Source organism: Lacerta agilis, chromosome 10 (assembly GCF_009819535.1).
Source record: "Lacerta agilis isolate rLacAgi1 chromosome 10, rLacAgi1.pri, whole genome shotgun sequence".
Classification (NCBI taxonomy): domain Eukaryota; kingdom Metazoa; phylum Chordata; class Lepidosauria; order Squamata; family Lacertidae; genus Lacerta; species Lacerta agilis.
The window spans coordinates 23,538,660-23,556,214 of record NC_046321.1 but is presented as its reverse complement, the minus strand read 5'-3'; the positions used below and the strand labels follow the sequence as shown (position 1 = coordinate 23,556,214).

General features: G+C 39.0%; 1 protein-coding gene across 1 annotated transcript in view; it reads right to left on the bottom strand.

Moving 5' to 3' along the window:
* POLR3B (RNA polymerase III subunit B) overlaps positions 1–17,555 on the bottom strand; it is a 54,969-nt gene that overhangs the window by 16,040 nt on the left and 21,374 nt on the right. The window contains exons 17-23 of the mRNA XM_033161547.1: positions 17,295–17,369; positions 16,699–16,797; positions 15,544–15,671; positions 10,029–10,238; positions 7,665–7,823; positions 6,710–6,827; positions 5,963–6,105 (exon numbers count right to left, since the gene is read on the bottom strand). Of these exons, the coding sequence (XP_033017438.1) occupies positions 5,963–6,105; positions 6,710–6,827; positions 7,665–7,823; positions 10,029–10,238; positions 15,544–15,671; positions 16,699–16,797; positions 17,295–17,369 (932 nt within the window). The remainder of the gene's footprint in view (positions 1–5,962; positions 6,106–6,709; positions 6,828–7,664; positions 7,824–10,028; positions 10,239–15,543; positions 15,672–16,698; positions 16,798–17,294; positions 17,370–17,555) is intronic.

The window sequence follows — 17,555 nt, the reverse complement described above, 5'->3', positions numbered from 1 at the left end:
AGAGTTAGTGGCCTCAGATTTTGCTCTAAAAGACATAAAGACCTTAAATTTTTACCCTGGCTGCTTTTGTTCATGCTCCCACAGAGCTTGAGAGATCTGATCACACGGGGGGTGCTGGGCACATTGGCCCTGATCCACTAATATGGCATCCTGCAGCTCATGAAGAAGCACTTTCCATGTGTCCAGGGTCCATGTGAAGGGCCCCGTAAATATCAGAGCAGATTGAATGGGGCTGTGTATCTATTAGGTTCCAGTTTTCAAGCCCAAAGTCTTAGGCAGATATCCTGAAGCTTTCAGTTAGGCCTATACACTGCACAAGTTTTGTATTTTCCCTCCATGTACAAAATCCAATGATTCATGTCATTTATAGCAGAATATGCTGCTTTCATAATTAAAAAAAACACCCATAGTGCTCAGCTATGAAAAAAATCTGTCAGCAGGAGTAAAATCATAAGCATAAGATACTTTTCATAATGACAAAGCTCTTAAGGTTCTAAATAAGGCAAATAATCCTAACATGCTTAAAGCCCCATAGTATACAGAGTGCAAACTATGACACAGTTGGATCAGAAGCAACAGCTGCAGTGCTGCTACTTTCTGTTGGGTAGGATTGCCATATTTTAAAGAGCAAAAAAGAGGACGTTATGATGGCCATTCAAAGCAAACAAATGCAATTTGTCTCAAATTCTACCTCTGAAAAAGAGGGCATGTCCTGGAAAAAGAGGACATGTGGCAACCCCACTGTTGGGAGAGATTAAAAATGGAACCAGCCATATAAGAAACAGTGCCTTGGGTCTATATTGAGCACAAGATTAAAACCTTACTTGTTTCAGATACCAGTACAGTTAGGATTTTCCATTACACATAACAATATTAACAATTTTATTATTTATATGCCATCCATCTAACTTGGTTACCCTAGCCACTCTGGGCGGCTTCCAGCAAAATATAAAAACACACTAAAAAAAATAAAAATCAAACATTAAAAACTTCCCTATACAGGGCTGCCTTCAGATGTCTTCTAAAGGCATATAGTTGTTTATCTGTTTGACATCTAATGGGAAGGTGGAGGGCCACTAACGAGAATAATAATAATTTTATTATGCTTTATATCTTCCACCACAGTTCTAGGTAACATTATGCTTGTGTTTCTGCTGTTCTATACTGCTCAAGCGGAGATCTCAGAATGTGCAAAAATGCTTTTAACTGTATACTTTCAAAGTTCACCTATGAGCCACATGTTCAACATGTGGGATAGAGGTGATTTAAATAAATGAACTGATTCAATGCTATTCCTGGCATTAAGAGACCCAGATAATGTGATTTAAACCCACCCACCACCCCCCAAAAAATCCTCTGTTAATTCAGAATTGAATGGAAGCATTTGGGGGATCCAGTTTATCACTACAGCAAAATAAATTATTGCAAATGCCAAAGCTACATGGTCTTCTAGTTAGCAGACACTATTTGCCTAGATGTGTGCAAGGGCAAAGCAGCACCAATTAATTTTAGTTTTGTTCCATTGCAGAATCATTTGTGGGTCTATCGTATCACTTAGTTCTTCTCATATGACACAGAGATGGCCAGAATTAAAATTAACAGATAAATAATACATAAGCAAACTTGATCAGCTTCTTTATTAAAACCATTTTAAATTAGAGGAGGAGCTAGAAGACAATGCAGCTTGTACACTGGTTTCCCATGAGCTGCTGAATGGTCTGGTGTGATAAATTTGCATAGTCTGAAGCACACAAAGAGCTGATTAACTGAAACCCCTACAATGCTCTTGGAAGCAGCTATTGTAAAACAATAACCATAGGAACTTTACAAAATACACATAGCTGAATGACTCGAGAGCTTCAGAAAAATGTGTTTAGGATATATACTATTTGGAAACAGAATTGGGAGATTTTTATTCTGTGCCATAAAATGCTAAACTACCGTAATTTGGGAGAAGGGCGGAGAGAGGGGAAATGGGGGGGGGGAGATTTACTGAAAAGGGTCAGAAGGTTACCTGTTTGTTATTTGAGTTAAAATGCTTACTTGACACTCAGAATAGCAAGTTAAGCAGTGGTTAAAAAAAAAGTTAGAAAGTTGGGAGTCTTGTATGGACATGCTTCAAGTGGAAGGGAGGGGGGAAGGGGGTAATTCTGTGCTTCGTTTTAATTCAATACAATTTTGCAATGCTTTCAGTGCTGTGATCCAAGGGATGAGATGTGTTAAGAGATCCAACAAAATGGAACCAGATGTTATGGTTAAAACAACCTGTCCCCTAACTTTTGAGTTCCACCAAGGCATCAATGGCCGTTTCTCTTCAAGCAGAGCTAATCCACATGGTGCTCCCCAGTTGTCGCACTGCAACTCCCATCACTCCGACTCCTGGGCAGGGCTAATGAGAGTGGAAGCCCAACATCTGGAAGGCACCATGTGGGCTACCCAGGTCTAAAAGGCACCATGTGGGCTACTACTCCAAATTATTTAGTACTTAATGGATTGACTCCCATTTTCACAAGGAATCCTAAAGCTCCAAAACTGCATGGAGTTAAACAAGACGCTTGTGTGTGGCAAAAGTGACAAGAATAGAAAAACACACACAATGAATTCACTTATGCTTAGAAACTATTAGCAATGCTTCCTGCCCACCCCCCACCCCTGGCCCTCGAAATTTCCTTCTGTATATTTGCTGAATTAACTCATTGCTGGGTTGTTGTTTTTTTACAAAGCAGTCCAAGGCCTCTTCACTCGAGCTTCATGTACGATTTTAATTCGTTCTACCAGAATTATGTATTTCTCTTCCAATGGATTAACTTGAGTTCTGTCTTTAATAGCATTTTAATTGCAGGTTCATTGCACTTTTAGGCTGCAATCCTATACATACTTCCCTAGAAATAAGTCCCATTGAATTCACTGGGGTTTACTTCTGAGCAGACATACATAGGATTCCTCAGTTAATTGGATTGGCTTATGTAAGCTGCCTTGGAAGCCTGCTGGCTGAAAAGCAGAACAAAAATAGACTAAGAAAGATACTTCATGTGGTCCTCAGGCCACCATATATTTTTAAAGGAATTTGTCTACTGTCCTGTGTCTGAGTTTGTCAGAACTGTGCTTTTAATAGTGTACACTAATTAAATAATACCAGAGAAGAAAAAGGCTATAGGAGGTACTGGATATTGTGAATAATGTTATTCTGCACTACAGTGAACACGCACTATCTCAATACTAAGGGCCACAGAACTTTGTTTTCCTAAAGTTAGCATTTATGAATTTGAAGTCATTTCCTTGTCTTTAGAGGTATTTTAGTGCAAATACTTCAAGAAATGTTTAAGCTTTTATCTGGGATCTTTAGCTATTAAAACAGCTTCTGTTTGCCATTTCAATCCGCCTTGCTTAAATACAGTTCTTCCACTTCAGGAATACTGCTCAGCATTGCTGCTTAGTTCTGTGATCTGCAGGACCATTGTTGGAGGTGTTAATCCTTTTTCACATGAGAGACTGCAAAACCTTCTTTCAGAGAAGTGATATATTGCTTTTTTCACATCAAAGGAGCCTAACTTTCCCCCTTCACTGGGACTTTTACAGAAGCAAGAGGAAATCTGGAAATATAATGATCTGGTGAATATAGAAGTCAGAACTTCTGTGTTCTCCCAGGCCTCTGTGGAATCAATAAGTGATTTCAGTTTTCATGAATTTGAAAAAAAAAATAAGCATGGCTGCTAAATCACTCCTTTTGCTTGTTTGAACTCAATCAAAAGATATCTGGTGGAAGTCAAGCTACTGATAATAACAACATGAATATTATCTCAAATGGGTTTAGGTTTTTCTGTTTGACACTCCAGAAGAATGCAAGGATGTTCCTTGCAAAATTTCAAGTATCCCCAACTGTGCCCAGAATACAGAAGGGTAAAAATGAGATGCACCAACAAAGTGCATCATTACTGAATAGAGTGTGGTTTTACATCTGCTTATCCCCAACTTTCAGAAGATACAGAATTCTGAAATATTATTGAAGCAGCTTTCTTTAATTTTTTTTTTAATACAGTAATGATTTTGGGGCTGTATTTCCCCCAACTTCCTCCTTTCAGTAAATACAATTTCCACTCTGTTTTGTCAACTGCAGAAATGTGGGTGCTGCAGAAGATACTGGGGCACCCCGCAGCATACACTCAGCTCCCAGGGGGCACTGACTGAGGCTCTGAATGTACTCAATACTGTCTCATGCTACACACAGCAAGAGAAGATTGTGAATGGTATGTTTTCAAAAGGGTCTCATAAAACAAAGAGGAACCAATACTAAGGACACCTGTATCTTTCTATTGTTAGAATATAGATAGATAGATAGATAGATAGATAGATTAGACATTATGAGGTGGGTTAAGGGGAACAGTCATGAAGCAATGGAATAAAGTTCCAAGGGATGCTATGGCATCTCCTGCACTGAAACATTTGAAGAAGAAAGCCTTGACAGGCATTTGTTGGAGTTGTTTCCAACAGCAGAACTGCGGCTTGGAAAGTGGACTGAAATCTAGCAAGCTCCAACTCCACGTTTTTCTATGATTAACATAATTAGGCACGGTATGCAAAGCAGTCAAGCATACAATTCCAAGTGCACTGAAAACAATGCATATATTTTGTAGGGCACTTGGGGAAATTAATAAGTCTGAATGCCTTACGCAGGAGATGTCCTTATCAAGAAACTTCACCTGGGGGGTTCCTATTGGTTTCCCCCTAGATTCTCTGAAAAGCAGGTCTGCTACCTTATTTTGCTGCAGAATTGCTAAGGGAAGAGGTAGACACTGAGGCCTTGGTTTGTTTTGATGCCTGATAACAGAAAGCAGATGAGGCAATTATGTGACAATATCCCTAACTTGTTATTTATTTATCATTTGTTTGTTTGTTTCATTTACAACCTGCCATTCCTTCACGAAGCTAAAGTTGACACACATTGATACTGGTCACTGCCTTCCAAGATGTTATTGTCACAATCGCTCTGTGAGGTAGGTTAGGCAGAAAGATGGTGACTGGTCGAAGGAAACCCACTGAGCTTCGCAGCATTAAAGATGCATTATCTTTCAAAAAGGATAGCTGGTAGCTTCTGCTTATAGAATTCCAGGCATGGTCAAAAAGGCAACCCCATCAAGGTCTTGCCAATATTAGAATTTATTCAATTGCCCAAGCTGTTGAAAGGCAGGTTTTTTTCGTATGCTAAATATTCTTTTAAAAAAGTTGAAATATATAGTGAGTTTTACAAAATTGAGAATTATAAGTAAGGAGTCCAAATTCAGTTTGCATCAGTCCATCATTGCAAATGAACTCTGCATGTTGTACCATCTTTTAGCCAAGTAGCCCTGCAGTGACCAGAGTGGGATGAAGTACAGCTTCATCCCAATCCGGACAGCAGATTGGAAGTGCTGAAACACTCCTAATCCTCATAGGCAGAGCTGGCTAGGCCTCATGAACATCATGAAGGGATAGTCAATTGCTTTACTTCAATCTCCTGCCACTGCTGCTTGCCATGCACCCATAAAGTAAACCAAAAGGTAGCACAATGGTGGTTGCACTCAGCTCTGTTGTTCTTTAAAGTCCAGTAACCCTTTTAAAGTTTCAACAGGTCAGTGATAAGTAAGATTGCAATTCCATCTCCACTTGGATATATGCATTCACACACACACACACACACACAGAGAGAGAGAGAGAGACTGAAATATTTTGGCCAATTGTGTGCAGAATTGTTATTTCAAAACAGAGCAATTTCCATTCTTTGTTAGCACTGTTACATTGTTATATTCTATGTTTTACAGTATTAGGCTCCCAGTCATTTTTAGTAACATGAGCATATGTACCTATGAATAGCTATATACCAATTTTATGCAGATACCTCCATATGCTATAAAATAAGCAATGCATCTTGCATTATTTCAAGGACAGCAAACTAAAAAACAACAACACATAACAATGTATATACCTTTTTGCCCATGGCGACTGCTAAATTTGTCTCCAATTTCTGGGCGCCTCGTTTGCCTTAGCAATATTTTGATCAAAAATGCATCCTCTGCATTTGAAGATATCATGACTTTTTCAATGTATGAATCAGTTGCACCTTTGTAACTAATGATTAGGAGACAAAAACACATATTTCATTTCTCAGAAATAAAGCCACGTTGTTTGTGGGACACCAGGTTGCAAGTTTACACCTTTCTGTCCCTGATTTAAAAATGATACCACTGCGCTTGAATACAGTATTAAAAAAGAAGATCAGATAAATAAAGAATAAGTTGCAGCCCAGCCCTTCCATGATAAGTGAAAATTATAATAGAAATGACATTTACCTGAACAACTTATGCATTTATTGTTACATGAGTTTTGGATGTTCTCTTCAAATAATATGCAACTCTACAATTCTGTGATTCTATATATTTGAGGTATACAGCACGTTCCAGAACGGAGCTAGTTTTCTTTCAAAATAAAAGTGGACAGCTTAAGCACTTTAACAGCATGATTAATGCAATGCGTACTTTAGCCTACAGTTATTCTGCACTGCACAACCTGGAAAACTAAGTTCACTGGCCGTTATCCAATGAAGTTCCTGACCTGGTCTCCCTGCCTTCTGTTGCTCAGCCTTATTTCCAACTTTTCCAGAACTAAACACAAACTATCCACTCTTCATTTCCCCCTTTGGCTTTTAGAAATAAAGTATGATGGTGTGACATACGTTACGGGCACATCTTTATATTGTGGTTGCTGTGGGATGCTGCTGCCTTCCAGAGGCGTCTGGGTCACCGTTGGCATTGATTTGTTCACAAGCACCTGCTTGTTTTCTACCTTTTCACCTGTACGGGCGTAGGAAGAAGAAAACAGGTTGTGCTTTTCTAATGCATCAAGTTGATCAAAATTATGAAGTATTTTTAAAAGTTTTCAAGTAAAGAAGAAATTTGGCAGTGAACAGGCTATTGAGTCTTATCATCTAAGAGTGGACAGTTTTAAAAAGCCACTAATAAGCTTTTCATTATTATGTATTGCATTTATCTGTTGAATATTACATAAAATATTTCAAAAAGACAGAGTTGTAAAAGAACATAGAATACAAAATTTTAAATAACATAAAAAACCCATCAATGACTAAAAGTGCTCATCCTACAATATTACAAAAGGACAATGATGTTCCACCCCACAAAAAGATGAACACATAGTATTATTTACTAAAAGTGATCATTTTAATGACAATGCCTACACCACCATACTAATACTAATACTAATATCAATACCAATACAGGCTAAGGTTTCATCATATCATCTGATCCCAATTAATAGGACTGGCCCAAGACATTTTGGCACCTGAGGCAGACCCCAAAATGGTGCCCCCTCCCCATCAGGGAAGAAGGGGTATGGGAAGATCTACATCAGGAACAGGTGGGCCGACCCCACCAATTAAGAACCAAATGCCAGGGCAAACAAGAACATATTTGCCTGGCACAAAGTTTTCACTTTGCTTAGCTATACTCCATCTTAAAACTCAACTTCATCAACAATCCCTGCATTATAACTTCATCTATTCTCTGTTACACTGAATGCTTCCCCACTATTATTAATCCCTCAGCCCTTCATATTTACTCTGTTACTTTGATGGAAGTAGCGTTTCTTAAAATACACAAAACATCACTGTATACCTGGAGAGCAAATACCATCAGCATCTAGAATTTCATGGCGCCAGATTGGCTTGTGTGTAGCTGCATCCAGCATGGGTCCCATCACCTTGTCAAATGTCTGATTTGTGTAACGCTTCAGAGTACACTTGGCATTCTTGTACACGAGACACCTTCCGAAACCTCAGAGAAAGCAAACAAATTAATCAAAATTCCTACCATGAGAGTTAGATAAGTGAATATTACGTTGCAAGTTCACAATCTAAACCTACAGAAATGGCCCCTCTGAAAAGTTACTTATAACAGGTGCCAGGGCCTGGTACCCTATCCCTGAAGCATCCCACCCAACCTGGGCTGTGGTGGAGTCACTGGGATTTGGCAGCTGATGGCTTGTGGACCACCACTTTGTGTAGCACTGATTTATAAGATAATACAACTAAAAATATAAATTTCCTGAACACCTTTAAAAGTGTAGGGCTGTGATCTTACTACAGAGGGCCTGGAAAAATATATATGGGAAAAATTGGCGTGGGAAGTAGGTCTCCTGCCCCATTTTCCTGGTTCCAACCCCCCCCCCCCAGCTTTCGTATATCTAGGTCCTATGTGTAATTGCAGGTATAGGATCAGAATGCACCAATTTTGGCATGGACCTCTGCAGGCTATAAAAGCCAGCATTTATTTATTTATTAAATTTATACCCTGCTCTTTCTCCGTGAAGAGCCGAGGGCAGCAAACATAAAACAACACAATTAAAAATGAAACAAAATAACACATTTAAAACATTGTAAAACAATTAAAAACGTCTCTAACAAGTACTATGAAAATGTGATGGGCCCTGGTGAACGAAACCTTACGATGCAATAAAATTGTTAGTTTTAAAGTGCCAGAGATTGCTAATATGGCTACTCTTGTTAAAACTGTGAGTTCAAGGTGGCCAGAAACTTTCCATAGTTTTAATAAAGGTCTCGAAGTATTATTATTTTTTTAAAAAAGAAGTATCCACTCTAGTTTCCCCTTCTAAAAATATCAGACAATGACACTGATAACTTTTGCTTGTAAGAAATCGAAGTTAGAGCTAAACATACAAATGCACTGAGTTTCCTTCCTTAGCCCTAACTGACTAAAACGCATACATATTTCTAAACAGAAATAGAATGCCTTTGAATAAACTTTGGATTGAAAACCCAAAAATAGCTATAAGTTATGCTTGACGTATCAACATTATTCAGTGATACGAAGTAATTCTGAGCAGTCTTTGATTTCTCCCCAATGTTAGCAGTCTACAAGAAGGAAAACATTCTGCTTTAAATCATGTCTGCCATTGTTTTAGAAAAAAAGAATAAATTAAGTGTGCAGACATTAATGCCAAAGATACATGTCTAGGAATACTAGTGTGGCTGCCTGGCAACTGGCAAGGAGGGGTGCAAAGGCTGGGGAAAGTGTGCTAGGATGTATCAGCACAAGCTGGCAGGAAAGTTTTGCGGCCACGCAAAATAAATGTTAGGCATGTCTCAAGGGAGATGGCACTTTGAAAATGACTGTTAGCACAACACTAAAACCAGATCATCCAGACAAGCTTCATCAAAGTGAAGACAGTAGGATACATTCACACACACACCAACCTCCAGCAAAATTTAGTATGTTCCTTTTTGGTCAGATGCCAACTCTGCTAAAGGATATATGACATTGCAATTGTATGCATTAAAAAGTACTGGTTTAGAGAGCTTGCTTCCTTTTCAAAAAGTACTGTACTCTGGTTCAGGATTAAGTATAGAGATTTGCTAGGCAATTTTATACTGCCTTTCCCCATTTTGTTTGCTGTAACACAGTGGCTGCAATTAAATGTAATGCTAAACGATGGTTTATTGTTATGGGAAAAGTCAAACTATGGCAATAGCCTAGCCCTAAACCATAATTTGGTACAGGCCAATTGGGTACAGAGATGCCTGCTTGCTTTTGTTTTCAATCAGCTTAGCATTCCCCGTTTTATCTTGCAGGGGCTTCTGAAATCAGAGCAATGGCCATAACTATGATTTTCTGGTTCAGGAATCACACCAAACCATAGCTTTTACAAACCACGGGTTTAAAAACACATGATAGGTCACAAACCATGGCTTGTCAAGTGCAATATTACCCTAAATATGGGGTGGCCAATGTTCTGCCCTCCAGTACTTTTTGGACTCCAGCCCCCATCGGCCTCAGACAGCTTGGCCAATAGAGATGATGGGATTTGTAGTTCAGCAAAATGTCTGAAGGATACCACAATGGCTACCCTCTCCACTGAACTGCAGTTCAATTTATTTACCATGGTTGAATGAATTGAGCTGAAGAAAGAAACACAGCTCTCAATCCACTGATAATGGCAGAGCATTATGAGGTTCTTCTTACCTCTGTCTAAAGAAGCTTTGTTTAACACAAGAGCATCTTCAATGTCATAACCACTGTAACTCATCACAGCAACCGTGGCATTCTGTCCAGCCGGCAGTTTCTCAAAATCTATGAGTTCTATGGTTTTCGTTTTAACCATCGGTCTTTGGGGATACGCCAACAGATACATAAGAGTATCTATTCTGTTTCTCTGATTGTATCCAATGGTACCTGCAATTTTAAAAAAGAAATTATTTATTATTATTATTATTATTATTATTATTATTATTATTATTATTTCATTTATTCACTGACTTTTTTGCTGTAAGGACTCAAGGTAGCCTACAGATAAAAACAAGAATTACTAAAAACATGAATAAAGGCAAACAATTGTAAAAGCAAACACTGATAGAATTAAAACTATAAACATACAGAACATATGTTTCAAACATACAAATAAATGCAATAAGAACAGCACAGCACCAGCCCTTTCATTAAATGCAGTTTCCCAAAGCCTGTTGGAACAAGGTCTTCGACTGCCAACAGAAGGGCAAGGAGGGAGCCAATCTAGCTTCTCCAGGGAGGATGTTCCAGAGTCTGGGAGTAGCCACTAAGAAGGCTCTGTCCTTCATCCCCACCAAGCATTCTTGTGAGGGTGGTGGGACCAAGATGTGGGCCTCTCCTGAAGATCTCAAAACCCAGATGGGCTTGTATGAGGGAATACATACAGTCTTTCAGACAGCTTGGACCTAAGTCGTGCTGGGCAATTATCATCAGCAAAATAGCTTGGATGATTCTTGAAAACGCGCTTTTTTTTTTTTTTTTTTTTTACAATACCAACTAGTAGTAAGCGGTATGGAAAAGTCATCAGAAAAGGCTGCAAGTACCCAGGCTCTATAATTTGTCTGATAGTGCTTTCAAACAAGAGACTCTAAAGGGTGCTCCATATAGCACTTCTTCAATCTACCTTCAGCTAAATTTCATCTGTCCTCCTCTGTCTATGTATGCAGCATTTATAGAAGAATGTACCAAAGTGGCACACATATCAAATGAACAGCAATATATATACACGGTTTAAAAAGGACTGTAGTTCATGTTTGTAGACCCATGGACATTAATGGACTTAAATTAGTCATGTTCATTAATATCAGTTTGGGCCCACTTCAGGTATGACTAGTATTGGAGACAGTGGGTCTAATTCAGACCCTAATGGATCTATGCCGAGTAGAACTTAGTTGAATAAAACTCATAGTCATAGTGCCAATCAGCAAATGTATAATAAGACTACCACCCATCTAAACAACTTTATTTTTTTTTAAACAACCTTGGTTTCACCATTGCCTCAGTATTTCTTTCAACCTCACCAACCAAATGAAACTTTACCATACATGACTTTTCTTTCTCCCTCTTCTCTCTTTTTAAAACAGTAACATCATAAAACCTAAACCTAAATCAAGAAATGCTTGGACAACATGGCTGTATCTCTGAAAGCCTGAGCGCACCAGTCCACTTTTGGCAACATTTACCTCAAGTTATCACCTGTCAGCCCTTGTGTTACCTACTCTAGAGCTAGGCTGCAAAAGCCAATACAAAGTCTATTTCTCTTACAAGAACTGGGCTTGCAGCAACCTAGTTCAAAATACAACAGCTACTTCAGTGGAACAGCCATGGGGCAAGGCATAATGGCTGCAATCCAAAGCTGTGCCTGTAAAAGATTCCCTTTTCAGAGACATGAATGGTGAGTGCATTCCTGAGGCTCCATAAAACCTTTAGACAGCAATCAGTGTATGAACATCATTCCCTGAAAAGGCCAATCTTTCCTGTCCTGTATGTTTGGAACTTTACTAATGAACAAGGCACAGAGAGCTGGATCCAGACACATTCCCATTGATTTCAATAGGTTTATTCTAAGCATGACAAAGTTTGGATCTAACCCTCAAATATTTTTAATAAGCAGAACAATTTATCACCAATATTTTAAATAGCAACATGTATCTTTCTTGAATATGAACACATTTGACAGCTGCATGGGAAGCTAGTATGCTAGTTAACAAGTCTAGGTACCTATTCCATTTTAGCTTTTGGAAGTATGCATTCTTCCCACTCCTCCATAAACAGGGAAAAGAATGGTAAAGTATCAGTTTTGTGTTTTTAACACAATTCAAGAAACACTGATTTGTGTAAACCATAGTTAGTTAACAATCCACATCTGATATCCTGCTTTGCTAAACTATGGTTTGCACAAATTAGTTTTCTGTAGTAAAACAAAATAGGAAACAGCAGTTTATTACAAACCATAAATGGCAGGTTAACATTTCCTCTCTTTGTGTGAGAAAGCAGAGAGGAAGGGCAGGGCGGTGTGTGAATTCCAAACACTGGCTGCAGCATGTTCTTGTAACAACAAACCATAGTTTGCTGTGACATCTTATGTTTCTAGCTTGTTCTGTTTTATCTGTGTAAGCTACCTTTAGTCCTGGACTGGGGAAAAGGTGGGATATAAATAACTATATATTCCTGCTGCTGCTGCTGCTGCTGCTGAATGTATTATTTATATGAATTTATCTCTTCGAGTTCCTTTTAATATTATAGCTGGGATCCAATAGCCTTGCACATCCAAGCATTTCCACATGTGCACTAATGCTTCCTCCAATTCTGTTTTACTGAAACAACGCATACCACGTGAGACAACAGGCTTGGAGGTCCTCCAGAATTTGGAGCAGTTTCTCCACCACCTCTAAAGTTCTGCTGCACATATAGAAGCTATTCAAGAGTCCCTGTCATCATGCATCCAGACACTGCTTGGAGGAATATGGTACTATTACATTGTTGAAGCCTAGCAAGGTGTCACCCTGCTCAGTGCCTGGACGCAACACCACTTGGGAGCCTCAGATCAGCTTCTTGAAGGAAAACCAGGATATAAGCATTATGAGTAAAATGCTTAAATAGTCTTGCAACAGCTGACCCAAGCCTATAACCTAAAACCATATTTTCCGCTATTGAATATGCACACTATACTTTCCAAAATATGTACATCTACAGCATCTTAGTTCACCAGGCACACCTGCATATTATGGGACACACCCATTTCCCTCACTTGAATGACTGCTAAGCCCAAGGATGCAATTTTTGCCTTTTTTGAAAGCAATGAAAGCATTTCAGTGATCAGAATGGGGCAAGGCTGAGCAATGGGTCCTTTCTTCTCAGCAGGAAGCTAAAATGCTATCTCAATAATCCCAAGCTCTTGACAGCCCAGGAAGTGACTAAATGGACTTGAACATGGATCTCCTCCAGGACAATACAAAGACAGTTAGTGGCAGCAGGGGGTGGGCAAAGACGACTATAGAGAGGGCTGGGTTTTTGTTTTTTTAAAGGGCAAACGTATCTGATGTGATGAATCACCAGACAGACTCAAAACAATCAGTTTATGAGACTCAGCACAAAATTTCCTCAATGCTGATATTACTTACAAGTTCATCATCAGCAAATCTAGGAGGACTAGGAGAGAATTGCAACTATGATCACATAGGGTTTTTTTCCCTGGTGGGAGGGAGATTCCATAGGTTTTTCACAAACGTTCCGCACACAATGTAAAAACACAATCTAAACAAATCTGTAATATGCCAACTTTAGAAATGCAGTTTTGTCTCCCTGCTCTTTCTTCAGAGTCAGATGCTTTGCAATAGCATACAGAAACAAAGCCTTTAAAAAATTACTAAAGATATTCAGCAGCTTTTGTGTTTCCCAGCGTCAGCAGCAACGTCAGAGGATTGTATCCAAGGAGCTAAATGTGCAAGACCCAGGGTCAAAGCAGCTGAATACACCAACCTCAGAAAACACAGACAATGAATTGCAAATGACACTGAAAACAAAACGAGAAAAAAAGACCTTCACACAGAAAACTACAAAAGAACTCTACAGATACTGAATTGGCTTTCTGTACACACTGATCCTGCTTAACTGTGTGTGGTAACTAACCAAACCTTCTGAGGCTAATAGTCCTAAAATAGAGTCCCTGGGGCAGGGCGGCGGTGGGGGTGGATCACAGTAAAAAAAGAGGCAAAAATAAAATAAAAAGTATGCATATATGTAAGTTTTTCCCTCCAACTTTTTATTTCTGCCAGAAAAAGTGACAGAGAAGGAACACGATTCACTTTTAGAATTTATTCAGGGAAATGTGATTTTCAGAAATTACACATACATAATATTAAAATATTAATAGTAAATATTTTAAACAAAACTCAGTGTTAACTTTTCAAGAGTAAGTCTCAATAAATGAACAGGAGATGGCAGGAACACAACTCTCTAGCACTGCTTGCAACCGAAACTGCTCCAGATAATTTTTCCAAGGACAGTGTCCAAGAGTGGGGATGGGAGAGATTTATTCACAAAGATTTTTTTTGGGGGGGGGGTAAATGACCCAGTTTAAAGCTATATGATACAAAGCAATTTGGTAAGCCCATGTAGTGCTAAGTTTATTTTACTGAAGACTTGAAAGTTTGTGTGTGTGTTCTAAAATGACGTTATCATAAAGGAACAAACATATGATACAGGGGTAAGCATGCACACAACGCACCCATGCATTGCCCCATTCATTTCAATGGAAAGAGCAAGTTCTGTGTCCACAGGTTCTGCAGACTGGGGAGGTGGATTTGCACCCCTGGAATTACCATGCACATTTAACGAAATAATAGTGATTGCTAGATTGAGACAAAATATCTTTTTTGGAATATTGCCATATTGTATTCCTGCATTGACTTATGAACTGCATAACTAGCATACTCTAATATGAACTACTGGCAGGTGGGTTTGTTTGTTTTTGTGAACCTTATACACTACTTTATGTGTATCTGTAATAAATAACTAATGGGGAAAGGTTTAGCCAGCCAAAAAAAGATGGCGAAACATTTGTGAGATAGGATAGCAATGCATTACTATTTGACATGTAACATTGTAGCATATATGAGAATCTGCTGCTTTCCCACAGCCATAGCTTGGTATTATGTGTGTTTACTCAAAGGTATCATCCACTGAACTCAAATCTGTAAATGTGCTTAAGATTGTAACGCTCATATTATTTGTTACCACACTAAGAAGCCACTGATAATGAGTGCATTCCAGCTTTTCCTAGAAAGGGAAAATTCATTGTAACTACATTTCCATATCTAGATCTTGTTGTTAAAGAACTAGCAATTAATACTGAAAAGTTACACACATTAGTGATTGACAGAAAATCTCCATGTTCTCTGTCAGTTTTTGTGTGCAGTTTTTATTTTTATTTTAGAAAAATATATAGAGCACAGAACACTGCAGTGCAAGGTGACATAAAGACACTCACTGCTAGCTCTCCAGTAGCACCGAAAAGGCAAGCACAGTAATTTTCATATTAGCAATGCTGTTTTAAGCATCTTTAAAAATAAATTTGAATCTCACATTCTACTATGGAAAAATCGGCTTATCATCAATGGTTTTAAAATAATTTAATACTATACAACTTGCATAAAAAAGCAACTACTCAGATGTGAAGCACAGGTCTTACCCATAGCTTGCTTCCCCATAGCACACTGGTAAGTGTTTCTTGGAGACTGGTTATGGTGAGGGTAAGGAATGAGGCCGGCACACACGCCAAGAAGAGTAAAAGGTTCAATCTCCAGGTGTGTTGTCTCTCTTTTAAGCGGAAGTGGGAGGAAGGGGAGAGAAACAAAAAGATCATGAGTAGTTAGATTTCTTAAAGCTTGCAGCCCACATACAGTCAAACCTCGGTTCCCAGACGCCTCCGTTATCGTATGTTTCGGCTACCGAATGCTGAAAACTTGGAATTAAATGCTCTGGTTTTTGAACGTTTTTTGGAACCCAAATTTCTGACATGCCTTCTGCTTGAGTTCAAAAAGCACTTGCAACCAACCGGAAGCCGCGCCTTGGTTGTCAAACGTTTCGGAAGTCAAATGGTCTTCCGGAACGGATTACGTTCAACCAAGGTTTGACTGTATTGACAAACAAGAAGGCTCAAATATGTATTTCAGGGCTTTCATGAACCAGGAAAATAATGGAAAAGTCACACAGTTAGACAGCGAAGAAGAGAATGACAAATATAAGGGCTGCACCCACTCCATACACCTGAAGCACTAGTATACCACTTTAGCGGTCATGGGAATCCTGGGAACAGCAGCTTGTCAAGTGTCCTGGGAATTGTAGCTCTGTGACAAAACAGTATCCTCATGGTGTGAATCTGACCATGCATTCTAAATCACACAAAACATTCTATTGCATTTTACAAGTCAGTAATCTAGTGATGCCTTACAGGCTGGAAGCTCCAGGGTGTACAAGAAATCCCTCACCCACTCCAAGGGTTCCCATGGTGGGAAAATGTAAAGGGATATGCTGCCCTGGGACCTTTGGACGAAGGGCTGCATACAAATTAAATAAATAATAACAATAATATGACTGATCTATATGGGGAAGCACACTTGTTCATAGCATTCATAGTTCCATCAGATATACAAATGAAAGACAACATAAATATCCCTGAGGAGCATTTTTCATAAATATCAAACATCCTTTATCTCAGATATCTGCATATATATTCATCATTCCCTGCTTTCTCACTCCTGTAAGCCACTCAACACAACATGAGGAACTCCTTCCTAGCCAATACCAGCTTTACCACACAGATTTCTTAATGCAGAACACTTACTTTGTGATTGTATGTTCATACAGTGCAATGTTGCAGTCATTTTCCTCGTTCACATCCAAATATTCAACCAAACTTTCGTGTAAAAAGTCTTCAAAATTCCTGAAGGCAGAGCATGAATGTGTAAAAATAACTTACAAATTCCACATTAAACCTGTGTTATCGCATCTATTTAAAAAAAGTGAATGACCAATTTGTGTAGAAACTGAACTGTTACTACTACTGTGAACTAAATTCTTCTGAAAACTAGCTTGTATACTAGCATGAAATGAAAGTGGGGTTTGAGGCTGCCTGATGCAGGGTCAAATCGTTGGTCTCACTAGCTCAGCATTTTCTACACCAGGGAGGGGAAGCCTGTGGCCCTCCGCATGTCATTGGACTCCAAGTCCCATCAACCTCAGCCAGCATGACCAATGGTCAGAGATGATGCAGTAGTCAAAAAATATTTGGAGGAACAGATTCCCCATCCCTGGTCCAAACTGATAGAAGCATCTTCTTTTTCAATTGCTACAGGATCACCTAATGTGATTTATCCTAATTTCTGCATAGCTAAACCTAGACAATGAAACAAGCATACTGCATCTTGCCCAATTGCTTACCTATAACCTTGTGCAAGTTCTTCCATATGCTTGGCTGTAACTGCAGGTTTTTGCTTCTTTACAATGATGTAAGGCCTGCATTAGGAGAAAGGAACAGAGTTAAGCAACACGTTGCGTTGATAAATCCTTCAGGAGCCTCAGGAGCTGTGCAACCAAACAGTTTTTTCTCTCTCCTACTTTTCTCAATCTGCTCCTTAATCAGGGACCATATTTTAATTCCAGATGAAGGTTTCAGTTCATCATACCAAGTCCTTGTACAGT